This window comes from Canis lupus, chromosome 11 (genome assembly GCF_011100685.1).
Source record: "Canis lupus familiaris isolate Mischka breed German Shepherd chromosome 11, alternate assembly UU_Cfam_GSD_1.0, whole genome shotgun sequence".
Lineage (NCBI taxonomy): Eukaryota > Metazoa > Chordata > Mammalia > Carnivora > Canidae > Canis > Canis lupus.
In genome coordinates, this window is record NC_049232.1 from 49,999,472 (window position 1) to 50,023,058 (window position 23,587).

General features: G+C 38.6%; 1 protein-coding gene across 1 annotated transcript in view; it reads right to left on the bottom strand.

Moving 5' to 3' along the window:
* Nucleotides 1–23,587, bottom strand: part of DDX58 (DExD/H-box helicase 58) — a 35,369-nt gene that overhangs the window by 5,825 nt on the left and 5,957 nt on the right. The window contains exons 3-16 of the mRNA XM_038552593.1: nucleotides 22,753–22,934; nucleotides 21,626–21,773; nucleotides 20,577–20,690; nucleotides 19,046–19,144; nucleotides 18,466–18,619; nucleotides 17,273–17,531; nucleotides 14,992–15,154; nucleotides 13,018–13,137; nucleotides 9,477–9,634; nucleotides 8,148–8,283; nucleotides 7,019–7,167; nucleotides 4,561–4,651; nucleotides 1,340–1,510; nucleotides 61–212 (exon numbers count right to left, since the gene is read on the bottom strand). Of these exons, the coding sequence (XP_038408521.1) occupies nucleotides 61–212; nucleotides 1,340–1,510; nucleotides 4,561–4,651; nucleotides 7,019–7,167; nucleotides 8,148–8,283; nucleotides 9,477–9,634; nucleotides 13,018–13,137; nucleotides 14,992–15,154; nucleotides 17,273–17,531; nucleotides 18,466–18,619; nucleotides 19,046–19,144; nucleotides 20,577–20,690; nucleotides 21,626–21,773; nucleotides 22,753–22,934 (2,096 nt within the window). The remainder of the gene's footprint in view (nucleotides 1–60; nucleotides 213–1,339; nucleotides 1,511–4,560; nucleotides 4,652–7,018; nucleotides 7,168–8,147; nucleotides 8,284–9,476; nucleotides 9,635–13,017; nucleotides 13,138–14,991; nucleotides 15,155–17,272; nucleotides 17,532–18,465; nucleotides 18,620–19,045; nucleotides 19,145–20,576; nucleotides 20,691–21,625; nucleotides 21,774–22,752; nucleotides 22,935–23,587) is intronic.

Sequence of the window (23,587 nt, forward strand, 5' to 3'; positions counted from 1 at the left end):
ACATTCTATTTGTTACTCATGGTCAGATTCTGAAAGAGTGACACAGATTAAAAGACTTACCTTTTCTTTAAATACTGCTTCATTCCACATCTGAAGGCTTAAAATGGAGTCATTCATTATTTTTTCTTTGTATATGTTTAGTTTTTCTTTTTTAATTACATCAGCATTGCTAGTTAGAAGGAAGCACTTGCTACCTCTTGCTCTTCCTCTGCCTATCAGAAAATAAATATTTTATTGGTGTCTTTGACTTAAAACTCTGATAAATCTAAAAAAAGGTAAACAAAGGGGTACTTCTAAAATTCAACTTTGATTCACTGAAACCTGCTTTGATAGGAAAGCTGAGCTGTTAGAGCATAGACTCCAATGCAGGTGTGTAACTCCATATCAAACCACATGTTAAACTAGGAGCCTAGTTTATCCTAGACTGGTTTCCTGGGGGTCTCCCTTAAGAGCCTTCAAGGAAGTGGGGAGATAGATATGTTCGCAGCCACTAGAATATAGGTAGAAATAATAAGTGCAAAAAGAAAGATACATGTAAAGGATCATGGGTATTCAAAAGTTTATTGCCAGCTGAAGGAATCGGGGACAGATGATATGGAAGCAGGGGAGGAGAGAGAGAATAGTAAAACAAAGATTATCAGTAGCAGTACATGAGCACTTTCTTCAACAAGGAGAAAATGATGAAGTCAGGTTGGGAGAAATGGATAATGAATAAAGGGGAAGAATGGAAAACAGACTGGTAAGATAACCTGGTGCTGGAATTTGAGCTTTTTGACATCATGTAAATTGGGAACTACTAGAGTCTCTATACAGGGAAGTGACATGCCCAGAGCTATTTTTAAGGAATTAAAGTGGGCAGCTATTGTTATAGAAAATGGAAAAAGGAAGAGAAGCTAGTTAGGAGATCACCTAGTTCAAGCGAGACAGAAGAATTCCATGAGATATATATATTCTAGAATGCAGGGGCCCATCATCATAAGCACAACCTGAAAAGTCTACACATTGGCTGCCAAAGTCTCAATCCAAATGGGAACTATCTTTTCATAAATATGTCAGTCAATTTTGGTCAACTAAACAGTATTCATCATAAACAAAAATCAAAATAGTGTTTATATTGGTGGGCAGAACTGTACCCACCCAATCCTGATCAAGTAAGCTGCCATCGGGGCCAAAGATGCCAGCGTCCACTGTGCCAGAGGTCATAAAGCCACTATGGCTTAGTAAAGGAGTAAGGCCAGAAGCACAATGACTGGGAGAGAGTAAGTTTCTAAATGACAGACACGCTCACAAATCAGACAAATTCGCAGTCATTTACTAATGGCATCAAAGCTCTTCTCACCTCTGGTTTGGATCATTCTGATGACATTGCCCACGTACTCATACAGGATGACCAAATTGCACTGAGCAATGTCGATGCCTTCATCAGCAACTGAGGTGGCAATCAGAATCTTTTTATCTCCATCAGTTCTGAATGCATCCAATGCACACTTCTGCGCTGGGAGTGTCATTCCTGTGTCAGAGTCAGAGGGCATTATACAACTCACCAAAGAGGGAATTTTACCCTTGAAAAATAGCCATTAATTATGGAATGCTTATTACACGCCAAATACTGTAATAAGTGCTTTATAGTCATGATGTCAAAACAACGCTAGACAATAAGGCCTATTCTTATCCTTGTTTAGAGAGGACATTATGGTGGTATTTAACAATTTGGACCCTGCCACAACACTGCCTGAGTTCAAATCCCAGCTATGGCACTAACCAGTTGTGGGACATCAGTCATGCTATCTCAAAACATACATTGATTTTTTTTTTTTAAACTATCAACAACAACTTTCAACAATTAATAGTTTTTTGCAAAGCTATTAATCACAATGCCTATGCATGTGTAAAGGACTTTATAGCTGACAAAACAGTTTCACAACAACTTACTCTCTGGAACTTCATAGAGCCCTTTTAGGTTGATGTGGTAAGCATTACAATTCCCCTTTACAGATGAAGACCTTGAGGTTTTGAAGGTATGATGAACTGACAGGTTAATTAGTGGCAGAACCAGGCCTTGAATTTAGGTCTGAAACCCTAACAGTGTGCAGTTCTCAGCCACTGATATGATGAGAAGAAAAAGAACTTCAGTGGTCTCCACTTCTGAGTTAATAGAATTTTTAAAAATATTTTTATTTATTTATTTGAGAGAGAGAGAGAGAGAGAGAGAGGGAGTATGAGAGAGAGAGAGAGAGAGAGAGAGAGAGCGCACAAGCTGGGTGAGGCGTAGAGGAAGAAGCAGACTCCTCACTGAGGAGGGAGCATGACACACACAGGGCTTGATCCAGGGCTCGGGGATCATGACCCAAGCCAAAGGCAAACACTTAACCAACTGAGCCAAGGTGCCCCCTGATTTAATAGAATTTATAAAAGTTCTAATTTTTTCCTAGTCTATTGGCAGCCATAATCTTCAGATATATCTGAAAAACAATTTCTTTTTACCATCATCTTCTGCTGAACAATGAGAATGCCCAAGACAGACACCATACTTCATTCATTTCTAACTTGCTCATCCACTTGTTCATCAAACATTTATTCTGCAATTATAGTTTCTCAGATAAAAATACAACAGTCAGAGGCACCTGAGTGGCTCAGTCAGTTAAGCGTCTGCCTTCAGCTCAGGTCATGATCCTGAGACTGAGCCCCACATGGGGCTCCCTGCTTCTCCCTCTGCTTGCCATTCCCCCTGCTTGTGCCCTCTCTTTCTTTCTCTCTCTGACAAATAAAATAAATAAAATCTTTTTTAAAAATACAATGGTTAAAGTCCATTTTTGTCTGTGAGGATCTTGTGGAAGAAGAGTATCAATAGGAAGCTATAATTCAACGTGATGAGCAATGAAATGGAGGCAGAACTTCATCTATGAGATGGGGAAGAGAGACACTTCTGCTAGTCTTGGGAGCCTGGAGAAGGCTGCTTGGCAGAAGTACAATGACTGATAAAGAGTAAGTTTCTAAATAAATGTGGATGGATGGAGGGACACCTGGATGGCTCAGTGGTTGGGCGTCTGCCTTCAGCTCAGGGCATGATCCTCGGGTCCTGGGATTGAGTCCCGAATGGGGCTCCTGACTTTAGAAGCCTGCTTCTCTCTCTGCTTCTCTCTCTGCGTCTCTCTCTGTGTCTCTCATGAATAAATAAAACCTTTAAAAAATGTGGATGGATGGAGATGGGTGGATAGACAATGAATGGATAGATGGATAGACAAACAAACAAAATATTTTGAGTGCTTATTTGTGAAGAAATAACAAAGTTTGAAAATCAACTCATGTTAGAGTTGGATTGCAGAGAACTTTGAATTTCAACTGCAATAATGTGGTGTTGGACTTCATTTGGGAAGCTACATTTTCAAAATCTGAATTAACTTTTTAGATTCACAAAGGTTAAAATTTGCACCAGGGTAAAGTGCAAGGAGCACCTGCATGGCTCAGTGGTTGAGCATCAGCCTTTGGCTCAGGTTATGATCCTGGGGTCCTGGGATCAAGTGTCACATCAGGTTCCCTATTCTCCCTCTGGCTATGTCTCTGCCTCTCTCTGTGTGTCTCTCATGAACAAATAAATAAAATCTTTTTTTAAAAAAAGGGGGAGGGAGTGATAACTGAGGACTGATGGGATGGGGACTGCTTATTACAAAGAAAACTAAATAGGGGGAACAAGTGAAGATCTGTCCTGGCTGGTCACTGAGGGATGGGGGTGCATGGCTAGGGGAATGTCAGGTGAGGGCTGGCACCCCAGGATCCTCCTGGAGAATTACAGAGGCAGCCTTTCATCTTTCAACCACTGTAGCTAGATTGCAGGATTGTGTGCTTGAACATTTTTTAAATTAAAAAAAATATAATACACATAAAAGCATCTATAGTCTAAAAAAACAAAAAAGAACATTTCTATTTCTAGTTAATCTACTGGATGAGAAAAAGAGTGAATGTTCAAACAATATTTTTAAAAATACTGTCTTGGTTTCATCCATAAGACCTATGGAAGAGGAGAGGTCTGTAAGTTTTTGTATTTGAGCACTGTGAGGGCTTTTTGATGTGTCAACATGGCTAGGCTGAACTATAGTATCCAGTTATTGATCTAGGTACTTCTGTGAAGGGAATTCACAGATATAATTAAAGTTCCTAAATCACCTGATATTTAGGTTACAAAAAGGTATTTCATCCTCGGTTAGCCTGATATAAATCAACTGGTCCTTTGAAAAAAGGCTTAGGCAGTAGTGTCTGAACTCAGAGATTCCAAACAGCTCATGCCTATGAGATTCAGGCCTGCTCCTGACCACCTGCCCTATGGATTTCAGACTTGCTTGCCAGTCCAGTTGTGTATGCCAATTCCCAAATCCCTAGGAGTTTGTGTTTGTGTACATAAACAACATATTAATGTACATATGTATGTGTATATAATCACTTGCTGGTTTTGCTTCTCTAGTTGAACCCTGACTGATACAAGCATTAAAAAAGAACTTGAATATATTATAAATATTCATATATATTTAGTATACCAAAACTCTAATTCACTGTTTATAGTACCTGTATTGTGATTTGTTTTGCCACGTCCAGTCAATATGCCAGGTTTTAGGAAGCTGAGTTCAGAATTTTCTTCAATCCATTTCTTCAAAGCCTAAAAATCAAAAACAATTATCTGTTGGACACTACTTGTAGAACACATTTGTATAACTATTAATTCAATATTGAAATATTACAAGAAGAAAAAACCTTTAAGTTAGTAAACAGTCTTCTGACTGACAAATGTGAGGATAAAAAGCTTTTTCGGAATGGAATTCTATGCAATAATTAACTATAGTGGTTCAGATCTTTGTGATCCGATACAATTTAATCTCTAAAACATTTTTTAAATGAAAAGAATGTTCAGAACAGTGAGTGTGTAGAACTATTCAATGAGTTTAGTAAGATCTCAGGACATAAGATCAATATAAGAAATCAGTTGTATTTCTATTAGCTGGCAACAAGCAACTAAAAGTACAATTTACAATAGCATTAAAAAATTCACAGGTTTAGGGCAGCCCCGGTGGCTCAGCAGTTTAGCACCGCCTGCAGCCCAGGGTGTGATCTGGAGACCCTGGATTGGGTCCCACATCGGGCTCTCTGCATGGAGCCTGCTTCTCCCTCTGCCTGTGTCTCTGCCTCTCTCTCTCTCTGCATCTCTATGAATAAATAAATAAAACCTTTAAAAAAAAATTCACAGGTTTAAATCTAGCAATATATGTGCAGAATCTGTATGCTGAAAATGATGAAACAGTGATAAAAGAAACCAAAGAAGATGAGGTAGGTGGCCTCTCAGGTGGCTCCCAGTAATCTCTACCCTTGGTCTTCAGATTCTTGTATAATCCCTTCCCTTCAAGCATGAACTGAACTTATTACTGACCTGCTTCTAATGAATGAAAAATGGAAGGGGTGATCACTTCCAAGTCAAAGTTACAAAATGATCTCCATATTAGGCATACTCTGAATCTTTCTTTGGTCACTCACTCTAGAGGAGGCCAGCTGCCATGCTCTGAGGCAGCCCTGTGGAAAGGCCCACATGAGTGAGCTTAGAAGCACATCTTCTGAGGTCTGGCAATAGGCAGATAGGTATGGTTGGAAGTTGAGCCTCTCAGGTAGAACCTTGAGATGACTCAACAGCCTGGAGAGAGATCTTGAGCCAGAAATATCCAGTTATTTCCAGATTCCCAATCCATAGATATTGTAAGATAATAGATGTCCGTTGTTTCTATCCACTAAGCTTTGAGGTAATTTGTTATCAGTAATAGGTAACTAATACAGAAACTCTATATAAATGAAGAGAGAGAGGTATGGATTGGAGGACTCCATATTGTCAAGATGTTACTTTTCCCCAATTTTATCTATTGATTGAATGCAATCCCAAACAAAATCCCAGCAGATTTTTTTTTTCATATATATGAATGAGCTGATTCTAAAATATAATTGAAAAGGCAAAAGAAGATAGCTAAAACAATTTTGAAAAAAGGAAAAAAGTTGGAGGACTCACACTACAAAGCTAATCAAGATAGTATGGGATGTGCAGAGGACAGATGGATATAGATGAATGAAACTGAACAGAAAATCCAGAAATACGCCTACATAAATACAGTCAACTGATTTTTTAAGAAGTTACAAAGGCAATTCAATGGAGAAAGGACAGTCTTTTCCACACACAGTGCTGCAGCAACTAGATATCCATATACAAAAAGAAAAAAAGCATCTCAACCCCTAACTCAAAATGGATTGTAGACCTAAACGTAAAATGAAGAACTATAAAACTTCGAGAAGGTAACAAAGAAAATCTTTGTGTAAACAAATCTTGAGTAAACAAAGGGTTCAAATATACAGTACCAAAAGCACAATCCACAAAAAGAAAAAATTGATAAAGTAGGCTTTGTAAAAAGTTAAAATTTTCAATTTGTAAAAGAAACTGTTCAGAGAATTAAAAGACCAGAAGAAAATATTTACAAATCACATTTCTGAGGAGGAATTTTGCCAGAATATATTTAAAAACTTTCAAACACTCAACAATAACATGGTAAACAACTCAATGAAATCTTGTTTTAAAATGCGCAAAAGATGTGAAGAGTTACTTCGCCAAAGAAGATATATGGATGGTTAATAAGTTCATAAAAAATGTTCAACGGCATTAGTTCAAACACAAACATAGTGAAATGAACATTCAAACCCTAGTGAGATACCACCACATGCCCAAAGAATGACTAAATTTTTTTTAATTGACAAAAAAAAATTTAAAGTATGAAATCCTTGCTCTATAGGTACCAAGACTTACTATAAACTAAAGTGATTACGATAGTGAGGTATTAGTGTGTAAGGATAAACAAACAGATAATCAGAACAGAATACATAGTCCAGAAACAGACCCACATATATATGGGTGAGTACAGAGCCGTGAGGAAAGAACACTCTTTCCAATAAAATGGTACTACGTCCATTTGTTATCCACATGAAGAAAGAAGCTTACATCCACAAGTGCTCTGGTTTTCACAAAGAGGATAGTTCTACTCTCTGGGTTTAAGTGGTACTCCTCTTGCAAGATGAAGGAGAGATCTTTGAGTTTAGGGTTCTCATTGCTGAGATCCATGGAAATACTTTCCAGTTCCTGCAGCTTTTCTGTAAAAGGGGAACATTCTATAAATGGCTTATAAATTCTAGAAATTTAGAACACACTGTGACCTTTAGCTACAGTTCAAACCATTAATCTCTCAATCTCTGACCAGAATCTTAAGAGTAATGGCCACTGCTTTAATGCATACATAAAACGCAGCAATCAATGCATAGTTGTTTTTCCCCAGACAGCTAGGTGCTCAATGTATAACAGCACATCACTGGGCTACACTTTTGTATACTAAAACTTGATACAGGCCAAACAAACTTATTAGCAGTAATTACCTTTGGGGCAAAAATTTTGAGAGAGGGAGAAGGATTTACTTTTCATTTCAAATATTCAAGTATTTTGGGATCCCTGGGTGGCGCAACGGTTTAGCGCCTGCCTTTGGCCCAGGGCGCGATCCTGGAGACCCGGGATCGAATCCCACATCGGGCTCCCGGTGCATGGAGCCTGCTTCTCCCTCTGCCTGTGTCTCTGCCTCTCTCTCTCTCTCTCTCTCTCTCTCTCTCTATCATAAATAAATAAAAATTAAAAAAATTTTTTTTCAAATATTCAAGTATTTTTCTTAATACAAAAGCAGTGGGATTATGGGCCACCTTAGTTTTCTTCTTTATATAGAAGTATACATAAATTATAATCTCTTTAATACCATTAAAACGCTTTCTTTGTATTTTTAAAGCTTTGATAAATTACTAAAATTTTAACAAAAAAAAAATGCCACTACTGATTATAATTTCCATGGGATGTATCCTTTGCAAATCCTATTTTTCCTTCTTCAAAATAAGAAATAGTGTAAGCAGCAGATTTTTTCCATTAGTAGCAGATTTTACTGAAGCTTAATAATCCTGCTGTCCACAGTTATCTTTGTAAGCCCAGGGCAACTCATTGAGCATCACTGTATGCTAAATATAATACAATGTAAATATCCTGCCACTGGAGTCACCAGGCTGCAATAGCTTCCTCCTCTGGAAACATTACCCACCTTCGAATCTATAAGTGAGATGCTGCTCAATCTCATCAAATCCTGCTGCTCGGACATCAGTGAAGAAGTCTTTCAAGTAATCCAGAGCATCTTTCATTCGTGCATGCTCATTGATAATGAGGGCATCATTATATTTCTGTTTAAAATGAAAATTGAGTTTCAGTGTGTTTCCAATGTCTAATGCATTTGTTGTACTGAAATTCAATTAGCTGTACTTAGCATGGAATTAATTTTTAAAATAAACTCTTCTTAAATCTATTCCAACTTAGTTTTTTAAAGATGTTTCTAATGGTACTGGAATAAAACCTTTGAACCAAATACTATTTAAAATATCTTAATTAGCTAGAATCATTAATTAATTAGGATCATTTTGGATTCTAGAATTCCACCTTGGAGGAGAAAGAAAATTACAAGAAAAATGCATGTCAAAGATTAAAAAACAGAAAACAAAAGCAAATCAACTTCCACATCAACTTGCCTCGTGATTCAGACATTCAACTTATCTCTTCATACATCCAGAGCCATCACTGAATTGCAACTGCACCATTCAGAATGAAGGTGCTAACTACCTACACCAAATATTCAACTAGGTTCATTAAAATTCTATAAATGCATACTGACTGAGTCCATTTTTAAATATTTTCAACAGCATAATAAGCAGAGGTGATGTTTGTTGTTTCTTAACTTCTTGGTTAACCGGAAAACGACCAAGGACCCTGTATTTCTGAGCATGTGGCTTTGCCAAAGGTAAGAAAATATATGCTTCAAGGTAAGGCAACAGGGGGGATCCCTGGGTGGCGCAGTGGTTTAGCCCCTGCCTTTGGCCCAGGGCGCGATCCTGGAGACCCGAGATCAAGTCCCACATCGGGCTCCCGGTGCATGGAGCCTGTTTCTCCCTCTGCCTATGTCTCTGTCTCTCTCTCTCTGTGTGTGACTATCATAAATAAATTAAAAAAAAAAAAAAAAAAAAGGTAAGGCAACAGGAGATACTTACTGAACTTTCAACATGGCTGCCACCAATGGCATATCTACAGTAATGTCATCATCCCTCAACTTTTTCCAACCGTGTCAATAATGGGAATGCTAGAGGCACATGGTATAGCACCCTAGCCTTTGTTTCTATCCTGTGGCTGCTAGTATTAAGTTTCAGTAAGCAGACAGAGAAGATGCTGAATGGGATAACTTTAAAGTTTGCCTCATAGGAAGCCCTCGGAAAATTCCTAAATGAGCTCTTGAAACAGAGTGAAAAGTTGATGTTCTCTTGGCTCCCAGAGCAAAGCTCCCAGTAGGTGCTACACACTAACATATGTCTGCAAAAAAGTCACATACCCGCAAGTGGGAAGTGTACAAAAACAGTGCTTTACAAATCCTGCTCTCTTCATCTTTGTTGGGTAACTGAAACACCATGCATGCCTTCTGAACAGAAACGATCCATTGTTCATATTTCTGTGTTCCAAAATTCCTATTTTGAATTTGAGATACATTTTCTGGAAAAAAAAAAGTTTTTTATGGTGCCATATGGTCAGTCATTTAAAGTTCTAAGCATGCCTCATACTCAAATTTTCTTTCTTACTCTCTGTAAGCAGAGTATTCCTCCTGAAATATTTGGTTTCCAGCAAAGTGTATCTGTGTTTGCATATGATTGCTTTCTGAATACTTTCTCTGCACCATGAATCAAAGTGTCTTACACTAATAATTTCATTTTCACAAACCTCTGAGGTAGATGTTATATTTTACAGGTGAGGAAACCATTAGCTCAGAAAAGCAAAGCAATTTACCCAAAGTGACATAGCTAGTACCTGGGGGGAATGCAGGAATGCAAAACCAGGTGTGTCTGATACCCAAGCCTTACCAGCAATGTGAGCTGACAACCAAAGCAGCCCAGAAGTAAAACAATGGGCATGAAAATATCTAACTTTGCCTTTAAAAAATGAAGCAGTAAATAAAAATAATAGATCTCATGAGCTTCATTAGGAAGATATTTAAAAGCAAGAGAGACAGAACTCAACACAGCCTACTCTGCCTTGCTATGAATTTAAGCCACCTGATTTCCACAGCACCATTCACAGGGCGGAGCAAAGAAGAGGCACTCAAAAGATGCTCGTCATGGAGGCTTCTGTATGTGTGCATCTCCTAAGCTACACCTCAGTTGCTCCGTCCAAAAATTGAGCATCTGTTGTGGTCCAGGCTGTGTGTGTGTGCAGGGTGCTGGTGGTAAAAAGATGCAGAAGATAGAAGCCTGTTCTCAAGCGGCTCCAGTCTGTGAGTTACTCTGGGATCAGATCTTCAGGGCTCACTGGGAAAGAGCACAGCATAGTAAAACTCACAACCAAGAGCTATGTTTCCAGGTTAAATTGCTCCTCTCACCCATTCATGTTTAACAGGAGAAACAAAGGAGGTTATTCAAATTGCATTGACATGCTTCTTTCCCAACCCCAACTACAAACAAAGTAGCCAGCAGTAAACTAGATGAATTAACAAGTATTTCTTGAATGTGAATAGGTATGAAAATGACCTAAGCAATCTGGAAATGAACAGTTCACAGGATGTGTACTGGGGAAAAGGTGGAGGTAGGGAGTTAGAAGTGGGAGGAATAAGAAGGTAGAAATTCATATCCCTCTACCCTTCTGCTATCTTCCCAGTTCAGACCATGTTCTAATGTTCGTGAATAAAATAACGACCTCCTAACTGGTCTCCCTACTTTTTGCCTTATTCCCTCTAATCCACTCCACTCAGCAGCTAGAGAGAATTTCTAAATTTGCAGAGGAAACACTTCGCTACCCCACTACTTAAAAGCCTTTAGTGGAATCCTCTGGCCAAAATCCTACCCGGCTCCCAGGACCCTCTGTGATCTAACCTCTGCCTGCTTCTGATTCTCATCTCTAGCTGCTCCACTTCCGGCATCTGTCAGAACTAACAGAAGTCCTCATACTCTCTCCACTTTCCTGGCCTTTGCACATGTTTTTCCTTCCGCCTGAAACACCACCCACCTACCCCTATGCTGTTGCTTTATTATTACTTTAGCTTTATTATTACTTATCTAATTTTGGCTTTACCATTGGACTGGAAATATCACAGGGAAGGAGTTATGTCTCAGTCTCAGGGTCCATGCTATGTTCCCATCACCTGGCATATTGCTCAGCACCAAGTAAATGACAAGTGAATGAATACGTTCAAGGTACTGCTAAATCAAAGGATTCAAGCAGGGAAGGAGTAGAAGGTAAAACTGGAAAGATGAGTAGAACCAGATTGTGCAGGCCGGGGTCACACTGGCAGGTTAGAGGCTTAGAGAGCTTTGCTTAAAAGGCAGAGAGGTTCAAGCAGGATCCTGACATGATAAAACTGGTATTTCAGAAAGACAGGGGCAGCCCAGGTGGCTCAGCGGTTTAGCACTGCCTTCAGCCCAGGGCCTGATCCAGGAGACCAGGAATCAAGTCCCATGTCAGGCTCCCTGCATGGAGCCTGCTTCTCCCTCTGCCTGTGTCTCTGCCTCTCTCTCTCTCTCTCTCTCTCTCTCTCTCTCTCTCTCTCTCTCTCTGTCTCTCATGAATAAATAAATAAAATCTTTAAAAAGAAAGAAAGACCACCCAGGTAATGGGAGGCTGATTGGAAAAGTGAGTGGGGGTAGGGGTGGGTGAAACAGCCAGACAGCTGTTACAGTAAGTCCTAAATCAAGCTTTGGAAGAAGAGGAGAAAAAAAAAAGCAAAATAAATGTGAGTAAAGGTGAATTCACAAATTAAGCATCTCCAACACTGCTCCTAGTTCTGGAACCAGCACTACTCACTGGTATACCTACAAGGGTACATGCCAGAAGCTTGGTGGAGATCACCCCTACTCCCAACTCAGAACCAGAAGCCATGAAATTGGAAAGCTTCCTGCTTGCAACACTTGCTCAGCACATGCCTCCTCCCTCCACCAGCCTGTCTTGACTGCCTCTGTTTGACTCTCTTTGTTCACTGGTATCTTTATCACATCACAAATCAGTTTAAAATCTTTGGATGCTTCCCCCTGCTTTTAGGACAAAGTCAAACCCAGTTTGGCTACCAGGCCTTTCCTGGTCTTGCCCCTGCCTCTCTCTTTAGCGTCACTCCTTTCTACCACTCGTGCATTAGGAGTACCATGAAATGGTTGCAGTTCCTAAAATTTTTTCTTCCTTTAAAGCCTTAATGCCTTTTCAACCTCACTTGGTTATCTTTCCTTCTTAATTTGGCTGACTTTCAAGACTGTTTCAGGCATCATCCCACCCCAAAACGCTTTCCCAAAGGCCCATTCCAGGTCAAAGTTCCCACGTGCTCCCAGGGCACACAGGTGTCCCTCTGCCCTGCCATGTGGAAGCTACTCACATCTGACTCTCATTATTTAGCTGTGAGTTCCCTGAGGATGGGACTATGTCTTTAACCTTGTTATTTCCATTAGCTGGCACAATGAATATCTGGTGAATGAATGAAAGAACAAAAGAGAGAAGAATAGAACTTGGTAACTTCATGAGAGAGTCTCAAAAGAAGAAAGAATCAAAGATCACCACCTATTTCAATCTGAGCCATCAAGGAAATGGTGGTTTCTTTCATATAAAGGGGGAAATCAGAACAGAAAACTAATCTGGAAAATTAAGAAAGCCATGAACTGATTTAAACATGGTATTTTTCGGCTATGTGTATCCACATAGATTTACTGTGGATTTAAAAAGAAAAAAGAAAAAAAAAAACAAGGACTAAAGGAGGACATAATGAGGAGGTTCCCGAATAACCTATAATCAAGAAGTTAACCTCTTGATATGGTCTTAAGACTGTCTGAACTAAAGAGATGCAAAAAGAGAACACTATATGGCTATTCCTAAGTGGAGAGAACATAAAATGAGATTTATCTCACCGAGAGTTATGGTACCGAGTTCATCAAAGATATTCTTTGCCAGACTCTCTGTCTCCCTCATCAGCTGAGAAATGATGCATTTAAATCTGTCAGTAGTCCGTGATTCCACTTTCCTGAAAACTAGAGCCATGAAAACAAAGTGAGCATTTTTTAGGAACACATCATAGTTCAAAGTAGGCATCTGCACACGTTTCTCTGCCTGTTACCTCCTCTGCAAGATCTGAGGCTCACGGGGAGATTGTCTAAAGGATATATCAAATGTTCAGAAACTTGGCAATAGCTCCCTGGTGCTTACTGCACAGATCCTAATATCTCTGTCTTTCATGATCTGGGTCTAATCCAACTTTTTATTCTGCTTTTCCTGTTACTCAACATGGAGCCTCTACTCTGACAAGGCTGGTATCCATCTTATCTCTGCAAATACAACACATTTTAACCCTCTCTTCTTTGATTTTCTCCTTTCCCACTCAACCCCCTGAAGTGCTCACACTTCCTAAAATTCAGTACTATATTATTTTGGCAGAAACTTATTAACTGCCTACCACGTGCCATGTTCTGGAGATCAACAGTTGAAAAGTACACAGCCTGTGCTCACAGAAGACTGTATCCTCAGGGCAGAGAAAGATACATAGCCAAATAATCACAGTGAAGTGCTGTAACATTAAGTATATGAAAGGTGTCATGGAGCACAAGGAAAAGAATCTCTTATTCTTTCAAGGGAGGAAATGTTGTGGGATAAATAGGGGAAGAGGAGTGGAGGAAACACTGATACTCCTGAGGAACCAGAGGTATGCAACATGGTTGGACTTATGGGAGGGGGAGATGAAGCACAGAGGGCAGAAGGGACTTGAGGGGCACCTGGGTGGCTCAGTGGTTGAGCATCTGCCTTTGGCTCAGATTGTGATCCTGGGGTCCTGGGATCGAGTCCTGCAGGCAGGAGCCTGCTTCTCCCTCTGCCTATGTCTCTGCCTCTCTCTCTCTCTCTGTGTCTTCTCATGAATAAATAAATTAAAAATCTTAAAAAAAAAAAAAAAGAAATTTGTACTTGATACTGAAAAGTTTAGATTGGGTACCTTCCTTAACCTCTTTACAGGAAGCTCCCAGAAAGGAACTGAACTGCCTCTCCTTGGCTATTTCATGTGTTTTTGTTCTGCTTTATACAGTCATACACTATCCCCAGAGCAAGGATGAAGGCATATATGTCTACTCTCCCACTTTCCCCTGCTGGGTTAGTATAGCATTGGAATTTATTAAATATTTGCTAGTCAATCTTTTTAAAAAAAATCATATTCTAAAAAAAAATCATATTCTGATCTGCTGAGAAAAAATATGATGAACTAAGAATAATTTCATTTCAACCCAAATCATCAGATACATATTCATTTTTTTAAAGGTTTTTTTATGTATTTATTCATGAGAGACACAGAAAGAGAGAGGCAGAGACACAGGCAGAGGGAGAAGCAGGTTCCATGCAGGGAGCCCAATGTAGGACTCGATCCCAGGACTCCAGGATCACACCCTGGGCCAAAGGCAGGCGCTAAACCGCTGAGCCACCCAGGGATCCCCAGATACATATTCAAATAATGAATGGCCACACAGTATCCTTCCTCCTTAGGAATGCAACACAGGGAAGGACTGAGACCAGCTCTTGGCCATTTATGTGATTTGATTTTCTCATCACGTCTCTCTTGCTGTCAGTATCCTTATAAGAACTTTATCAAAAACAAAAAAAGAACTGAATCAAACTGAAGAGTAAGAATGTTTGCTTTTGACAGTCCACTCCTGAGGTTCACCCACTGATGAAGAGCTCAGCTGAGAAGAGAGGCATGAAATGTAATTATTTCCCAAATTTGGGGTTAAATATTTTCTACTAAACAGAAAAAGTAAAAATTCAGTATTCATTCAAATGGCTCCGAACTAAGAAAAGCAGAGGGTAACAAAGTCCTGAAGGGCTTGTTACTGGATTCCACTTACACTTCTGGGGCTTATAAACAATTTCTTCCAATTCCTCCAAGTTGTCTTTGACTGTTGCTATCACTGATGTGTCAAGAGAAGCACACAGTTTGCAGATATATTCCATGGCTTCCATTGTGTTTTTGGCATCCCCGATGCCAACTGAGGCAGTCAGCCCAACAACCTATGAGGAGCATTACAAATTGTCAGACATCTGGAAAACAGCATGCCATTTCCACAATCCCCCATGCAACCCTTTCCTGCTAAAGTAGGGTTTTGGTTTTTTATTTGTTTGTTTCTTACTAATTTCTTTTTTTTAATATTTTATTTATTTATTTATTCATGAGAGAGGGAGAGGCAGAGACACAGGCAGAGGGAGAAGCAGGCTCCATGCAGGAATCCTGGGGTCCTGGGATCCGGGACCCCAGGATCACATCTTGGGCTGAAGGCAGGTGTTAAACCGCTGAGCAGGGATCCGCCTTACTAGTTTCATATAAAGCACAAGAACACTATTTTTTCCCCTGATGTTCTCTAAGATATTTCAAATGGAAATTCCCCAGGCAAAGCAGTGAATAATGCAGGCAAAGCAGTGAATAAATGCAGGAGTCACAAGTTTTCAAATGAACATGAATTAGCTAAAAAACCAAGAGCAGAAACACTCTCAAGGCAGGACTTTTCTCTATTCCTGTGTCCCCCATGATGTGTAGAACAACATACTATAAGAACAGGGACTAAAATCAGACACAACTTCATTCTAAACTCAACCATGCCACACCGGTGGTGGATCATTGGACAAGTATCTTCAGCTCTCTCTCTTTTTTTTTTTTTTTTGGTGCTAAAACCCGGGATCGAACTTCAGCTCTCTTTAAGGCTGGGAAACAATAGCCATTTAAAATGGTAGGTGTGTGAATTTCATAAGGTAACATTTGTAAAAAAAATTAGCTTAATGGTCACCTAACAATTTATGCCTTACTCAAATAGCCACTCAGTAAATACTGAATAGTTGACTCATTAGCAAGGAATCTAATTAACCAGCATTTTTTTCTAGAAGAAACTGTAAGATATGTGCTTGCTATGGAATTTTGTCTATGGGTACCATACGAATTTCTTCTAACCTATGTTTCCTACACAGGTAGTTATTAGGGCTAGAGAACTTTACCCATTGTGATATTGGTATATTAACTATAAAGTCATGGTTTCCAACTTCATCTGGATCCCCAATATGACCAAGCAATTCTTCTATATATTCCTCTTGATTCTCTCATTTCAAATCCTCTCCATGTACTCTGAGCTCCCTCCCCATTCCCATCCTGATTATTCTCAGCAAAGCATCTACCTCTCATTTAAAAGAGATATTAAATACCAGGGATTCCCTACCTTTCCTGTCCCCAACTCAGAACTACCCTCTCATCTTTACTCTTCTCACACCCTCACCTCTGATGACGCCCAAAATGCTCTCCTGTACTAATGAACATACCTGCCTACTTATCCCATACCCTCTGATCTCTCCTAGAATCTTGTTCTATCGATCATTCCCTCTATTCCACTCTGCCTCACCTACTGCTATTTACCATTTCACATTCCACACTCAAATGATACTGAAGAGCTTCAGGGCTCTTGGGCACAACATGTTCTCTCATACCTCTGTGCCTCCAGACACACAGTAGCCTTTCCTGAAAACCATCCAACTATCCACCTTATACATTCTTGTTAGTTTTTGCCTAACTTCTGTTGGGTCTTGGCTCACTTTCATAGCACACTTACGAGTTTTCACTTCTCTTCTGACTATACCTTGTATCATGTCCATAGTATGCCATCACCATATATTGTGACATAATTCTTACATGTCTGGTTCCCCATGAAACTTAAATTGTTTGAGGTATATGTCTTTTATATATGTAGCCCCAGTGCCTAGCACAGTGGATAACACAAAGGGGCACCTAATGCATATTTGTTAAGTAAATAAATGAATGAACAAGTCAAAACTAATCAATGAGGGACACCTAGGTGGCTCAGCAGTTGAGCGTCTGCCTTTGGCTCAGGGCATGATCCTAGGTCCAGGATCAAGTCCCACATTGGGCTCCTTGCGAGGAACCTCCTTCTCCCTCTGTCCATGTCTTTGCCTATGTCTCTCATGGATAAGTAAATAAAATCTTTAAAAAAATGAAAAAATTAATCAATGAGCTAGATGATATGGACTTAGGACCTGAGAAGACTATCCTCAATGTGGTCAGTAGGGTAAGAAAATAAGATTTAAAAAGGTTATGGCTCTTCTGAGGAATCCATCTGATTCTGGAGATACCTGAGGCAGTGGGTCTGAAGATCCTCCAAGTTTCTGATCTAGATAATTAAACATGATCATATTGTAAGGATGGTGTTTACTGGTGTTGTGACATTCATCAAATATCATCAAAGTAAAGACAGAGAGTGATGGAATAGTCCCATTTCTAAGGCAATTCACAAGAATCTGTGGAGTTAAAACGATGATGTCATTGTTCTCAACGATCTGTTCCACTGAGATATTCTCAGATGTTGCTCCAGAAATACCTGCAACTTTGTACCTGGGGAATGACAGAAATTCACTATTACCAACCATGATGTGAATGAGGAGTCACAAAGACATAAAACACTAAGTCAGAGCATCAACTAATTGAGTTCTTCCTAACTCCAAAAGGAATATATCTGGAGACAAGTGCTTAGCATGGAGCTATAAACATAGTAAATGGTTGATAAATGCAAGCTAGCTATAACTGCTAGTAGAGTATGCTAATTCCTTCAAGTCTTAAGAAAAAGTAGTAGGGGCGCCTTGGTGGCTCAGTCAGTTAAGTGTCTGCCTTCAGCTCAGGTCATGATGAGGTCCTGGGATCAAGCCCCATGTCAGGCTCTCTGCTCAGCAGGAAGCCTGCTTCTCACTCTCCCTCTGCCTGCCACTCCCCCTGTTGATACTCTCTGTCAAATAAATAAATAAAATCTTAAAAAAAATAAAGAAAATAGTATTTAAAGAAAAGAGTAATATTAAGGAAGTTATAAAATCATTAAAAAGTTAAATGTGGGGGCGCCCGGGTGGCTCAGAAAGTTAACCATCTGCCTTTGGCTCAGGTCATGATCCCAGGGTCCTGGGATTGAGCCTGGCGTTGGGCTCCCTGCTCGGTGGGGAGTCTGCTTCTCCCTCTCCCTCAGCCTGCCACTCTGCCTACTTGTGCTCTGTCAAATTAAAATCAACCGATATTTTAAAAAAAGTTATATGTGTCATTTAAATGGAAAATTGATCTCAAGTCATTTACTCACTTGGCAAGAGCTAACCAAAGGAGTTTAGGATATCAAGCATACCTAACAAAACAGACTTGCATCCATGAAAAATTAATAACATCTAGATTACATAAAAGCTAAATCTTTTATACATTTTTTAATCCCAGCTTTTCAAAAATTAAAGCTGAATACACACCAGTTACATGAAGCTAGAGAAAAAGAAATGGGACCAACTGTTATACCTACCCAAGTCTTTCAAAATATTTGGAGAACACAGAATTCTGCTGTTCATACACTGGGATTTGAATAGCAAAAAAGACAATCTTCCCCTTTTGTCCTTGGGGAAATTTTTTAAGATGATGTTCACATATAAGAAGGGCAACAAAGGTTTTTCCACAACCTTTTAACAAACAAAGAAAAAAAAAGAAAATATGTAACTGATATTATACTAAAATATTTCTACAGAAAGGTCATTATTTTTGGCTCCCCTAAAACCACTGCACCAACTAGTAAACTAAGAATGTCCATGGGTTAACTGCAGCAGAATTTATACCAGGAGAGAAAAATGTCAAGCTACTTCCTAGGTAACTATGCAAACAGTTAAGGCATAAAGCACGCTAAAAGAGGGCATTTTTCTTTCTCTCCTCAGGTTCCTTAAAATACCTGGACACTATACTAATAGGAAAGTTTTCTCAAAAGATATACGGAACAAGGCAAAAATGGAAACTTGCCCATTTTATCCCAGTATTCAATAAAAGAAAAAAAAAAAAAAAAAAAGGAAGCAAACCCAGAAACAAACCACTGTAGGTAGTAGCAATCAACTTACCAGTAGGAGCACATATTATTGTATTTTTTCCTTCCTTAGCAGGCAAAGCAAGTTCTAGTTGGTAATTTCTTGGCTTCAGTGGGGTGCAAGTAGAAGCCACTTATGTAATACAAAAGGAACAAAATTACCAAATAGTTACTGCTCTCAGGAATCAAGAAGAGCTATCTATCATCAAACAGACTGAAATTGACTTTAGCAAAAAAGGCCTCATTTAAGAAAATTTAGAATCCTTGTCTCTTGTTAACCATTCCAGCTTCTGCATTGATATGAAGTCCAAAATTCTCCCTCAATGACAAAAGTACCAATGGCAAGAATTCTTTCAAAAAAGCCACAAAGATTTCTTTCTTAAATAATCTTGGAAGTCTAGTAAGTAGAAACTAAAGCAAGAATGGCCTAATTCAGGGCAAGACAGATGGCCACTGGTTAAAAGGAAATGCTATGTGGAACAAAACAACAAATCCCTCCCAGATCTCTGAAAAGCAATAAACTGTAAACATTGAATTTTCAAACCAATCTCTTATTGAAGAGCAACCATGCTTTATAATTCTTCAGGTTCTCATATGGTATCTTCTCTCAATAGGACCAGAAGTATCAAAAAATAACCAGAGGCTTTTTCTCACTAACATAAGCATATAGAATGTTACTGCTAGAAAAGACCTTAGAAATCATCTATTGACTCCAACCTATTTTAAAGAAAAGGAAAATTTCTAAAAGGTTAAGTGAGTTCACTAAGGTCCTTTACATGTCAGAAAAATTTAAAGCAACTTACATTCAGTGATTTTACCCTGAAATAACAAAATACTTGTATCATTTGACTGCAGAAATAATTCTTCTGCAAAAATGACATTTCTTCTGCAAAATCCTGGGGTCCTGGGATTTCTTCTCATACTACTCAGAATGTTTTCCCTGATGTCCTTATGTAAATAATATTTTACTGTGGCTCATTATGCAACTTTCTGGTCTCTCATGAAAAAATGCTTCCAGAAACAGAAGGTGAGCCTTATAACTAAGTATAGAGTACCTTTATGTAAATTAGAAAAAAAGAGAGCCTCTGGGAGGATACAGAACTCTTGGTGCACTGTTTGGATCTCAGACTCAGCTAGGCACATTTGTGCAGTATACAAACATCAATAACTTACATTGCAGCCCTGGGATAGTAAGGAGAGTGAGCAAGCAACTCACAAATAGAAGTATTTCTTTGGAGAGCAGGGCTGGTTTTGGATTTCACAGACACTAAGCTTCTGGGAGGACTCTTTTTGCGTTTGCATTTTCAATGTAGACAGGCACAGATGTAGACAGGCACAGTGATGAAAATAAGGCTGACAACAGCTTTGTAAGAGAGAGACTAATATTTATAATTACAGAAAAAATATCTATTTTAATATAAATTATCTTTTCTTTTAAAAAATGATCTTTTCTTACTTTTCCTTAAAAAACTTTTCATAACACTGTGACTTTTGGCACTGCAAGATGTGTCCCCACACAAAAAAACCTGAAGAACATCGTTATGGAAAAGAACATTGCTGGGTACCTGAAGGTGGACATGGGTCCTGACTAAGATTCTGGCATTCTGGTTCTTCCTTATAGAAAATCTGTACTTCGGAAGTTTCTATTTCTTCATCCTCAAGAACTTTCAGTTCAACATCTGTATGAGACGAAAAAACATCTTAGACTCTTCATCTAATCTGATGATTTTCTTGACAGCGCAAGTCCTACAAAGAGGTTATAATACTAAAATTTTCAACTTCCATTCAGATTTCTTACAACTACTCCCTTCACCTTCTAAAACAATTAAAAGAATCTTTTTGAGTGTGATGTCTCCATGTGGAGCCTGAACTCCAATGTCATTGAGGCCTTTATTATTCAAAGTGTGGAACAAGGGCCAGCAATTTCCAGAACTTGTTAGAAATGCAGGCTCTTGTATCTCTGAGTCAGAATCTGCATTTTAACAAAATCTCCAGGTGATTCTCATGCACAGTAAAGAAGCACCACTTAGCAGACATTTATGGCTTCCATTCCTGACCTAATCCAAGAAATCAGATGTGTATTTATACAGACATTGTCTAGAACAACTTGTGATCTAAAGAAGCTTAGGAAAAGCAAAGACCAGACAGTTGGATTACCAAACTTAGACTTTAAAAAACAATGCTCTGAGCAGATGTTAGCTTCAGGAAACCACAGATGGTACAGATATCCTGAAGTTTGAACCTTTTACTCTAGAATTTTAAAGCTACTTCTCTGAAGATCTAAACCCAGAGAGTGAGCTCAGATTCTTCCTTCCCCAAATCCTTTGGGCTAGAGGGCTAATTCTGGGTGAAAGCAGTTTGCCCTGGTCCATCTTAAGGGTTATTTACAACTGAATTACTTCTGTAGGCAAGTTGCCACTTGTCTCCCAGAACTCAAATTTCATGCTGCTCTCTCACTAAAGATGTAGCCATGGGTCTCTGAAGGGCAAAATGCCTCTGACAGTGAGTGAAAGACAGGTGGGAATGGAAGAGACCCTAAGTAGAACTATGAAAAAGGTAGAGCATGTTTTCAGACCCTCCCAACCCTTCAGAGCTCTTCCCTGGAATATACTACCTTTGTCCACAATCCACAGTTGACTGAACTTGCTCTCTTCTGTCTCCAAAGCAAGTTTCAAAGTTTTGGGCCAGTTTTCTTTGTCTGATCTGAGAAGGCATTCAACCATTTTCTCCGCACCTGCCATCAGCCCCTTGTTGGAACAAATCTGAGCAAGACAACTGCAGTTGATTAATCAATCATTTCAAAAGTTTTCCTTTTATTAATTTATTGAAGAAATACCAATTCCAGCACTATCTGATTTAAAATCATTCTGTCCTATGGTTCAATAGGTCTTATTCATGATCATTTTTGCCCCATCCAACACAGTGTCTTTTAAGACCCTCTTTCGTCTTTGTCTTTACACCTGGCATCGCTATGTCAAGCCAGGTGTTCTCAAGTCCTCTGAGATATTGTATCTATCATCATCAGCAATATTAAGAAACAATCCATTTGACAACCATTCAAAATATGGGTATATTGGCATAGATATTTGGAAGAATATAACAAAATATTAACAATTTTTTTTCAGGGTAGTGGGACCTACATGATTTTTATTATTAATCATAATAACTAAAATTTATTGAGAATTTATTATTATGTGTCAGGCATATGTAAGCACTTTACATATGTCATCATATATCATCTCATTTAACCCCCATAAAAATATCATGTTAATAAGGTACTATTATTATTTCCATTTTACACATGAAGAAATAGGTTTAAAAAAACTAACTTGCTTAAGATCTTACCACTAGTAAACTGTTGAACTAGGATTCTAACAAAATTTGGGTCCAGAGCCTGTAGGCTTAACCACTAGAATCTATAGCTTTTGTTTTATTTGCTAAACTGTTCAACTTTATTTAAATTTGCAAAGATATTATTCACAAAAGTAATAATTTTAACTAAAAATAGGACAAACCTGAAAAAAACTTGTGACATTAAAAATTACTTGATTCACAACCAAAAATACTATTCTAGGTAATTATGCCTTAGATTTGAAGACTTCTGTGGATTTCAATGATATTTCTCAAGTCAAAATCAGTGGAGAAAACCGAAAACATTTCCTATGTTCAAATAACTTCCCCCCAATTTAGTATTTTATATTAATTATAATTATATTAAATATATTAATCTAATTAAATTACCTGTATAATTTCTTCACATTCCTGACTAATTAAACATTCAGATATTTTAGGAAGAATATCATTTGGATTAACTGTAGTTTTAAATTCTGGTTGTAAACGCTTTAAAAGCAATCTATACTCCTCTAGACTTTCAATTTTTTGGAAATTCCAACTTTCAATTGCTTCATAAAGTCCAGAATAACCTGGAAAGAAGAAGAAAATGGGGGCTTTTATAAAACCAACTAAAAGACATTTCAAGATTATTATCATAGAAATCATGTTTGAATGTATAATAAGAGACCTCAAAAGAGATCTATAAATCACCTCAATAATTAATGATCTTCCAAAAAGAAAATTCAACATTCATTATAGGCACCCAACACTTTAGGTCCTCTAACAACATTTATCATCTCTTGGGAGAAAGTACTAAGGATAATGTGAAGTCTTACTTTTGGTCTTAGTATAAAATTCTCCTTCCAAAGTGCACCATGGACTTTACCTACAACCTCTGACTTGTCTTCCAGTGAGTTGAATCATTATGCAATTTTTTAAAAAAGATTGTATTTATTTATTCATGAGAGACACAGAGAGAGAGAGGCAGAGACAGGCAGAGGGAGAAGCAGGCTCCGTGTGGGGAGCCTGATTCAGGACTTGATCCCAGGACCCTGGGATCACAACTTGAGCCAAAGGTGATCGCCACTGAACCACCCAGGTGTCCCAAATCATCATGCAATTATTAAGTAACTTCCCAGTGCAAGATAGCAAAGCTGGCAAAAGGAAATATAAATCTTAATTCCTGACCCTGAGGAACTTAATCTTCTATATTACTCCCAGAAAAGGATATTAAGTATAATGG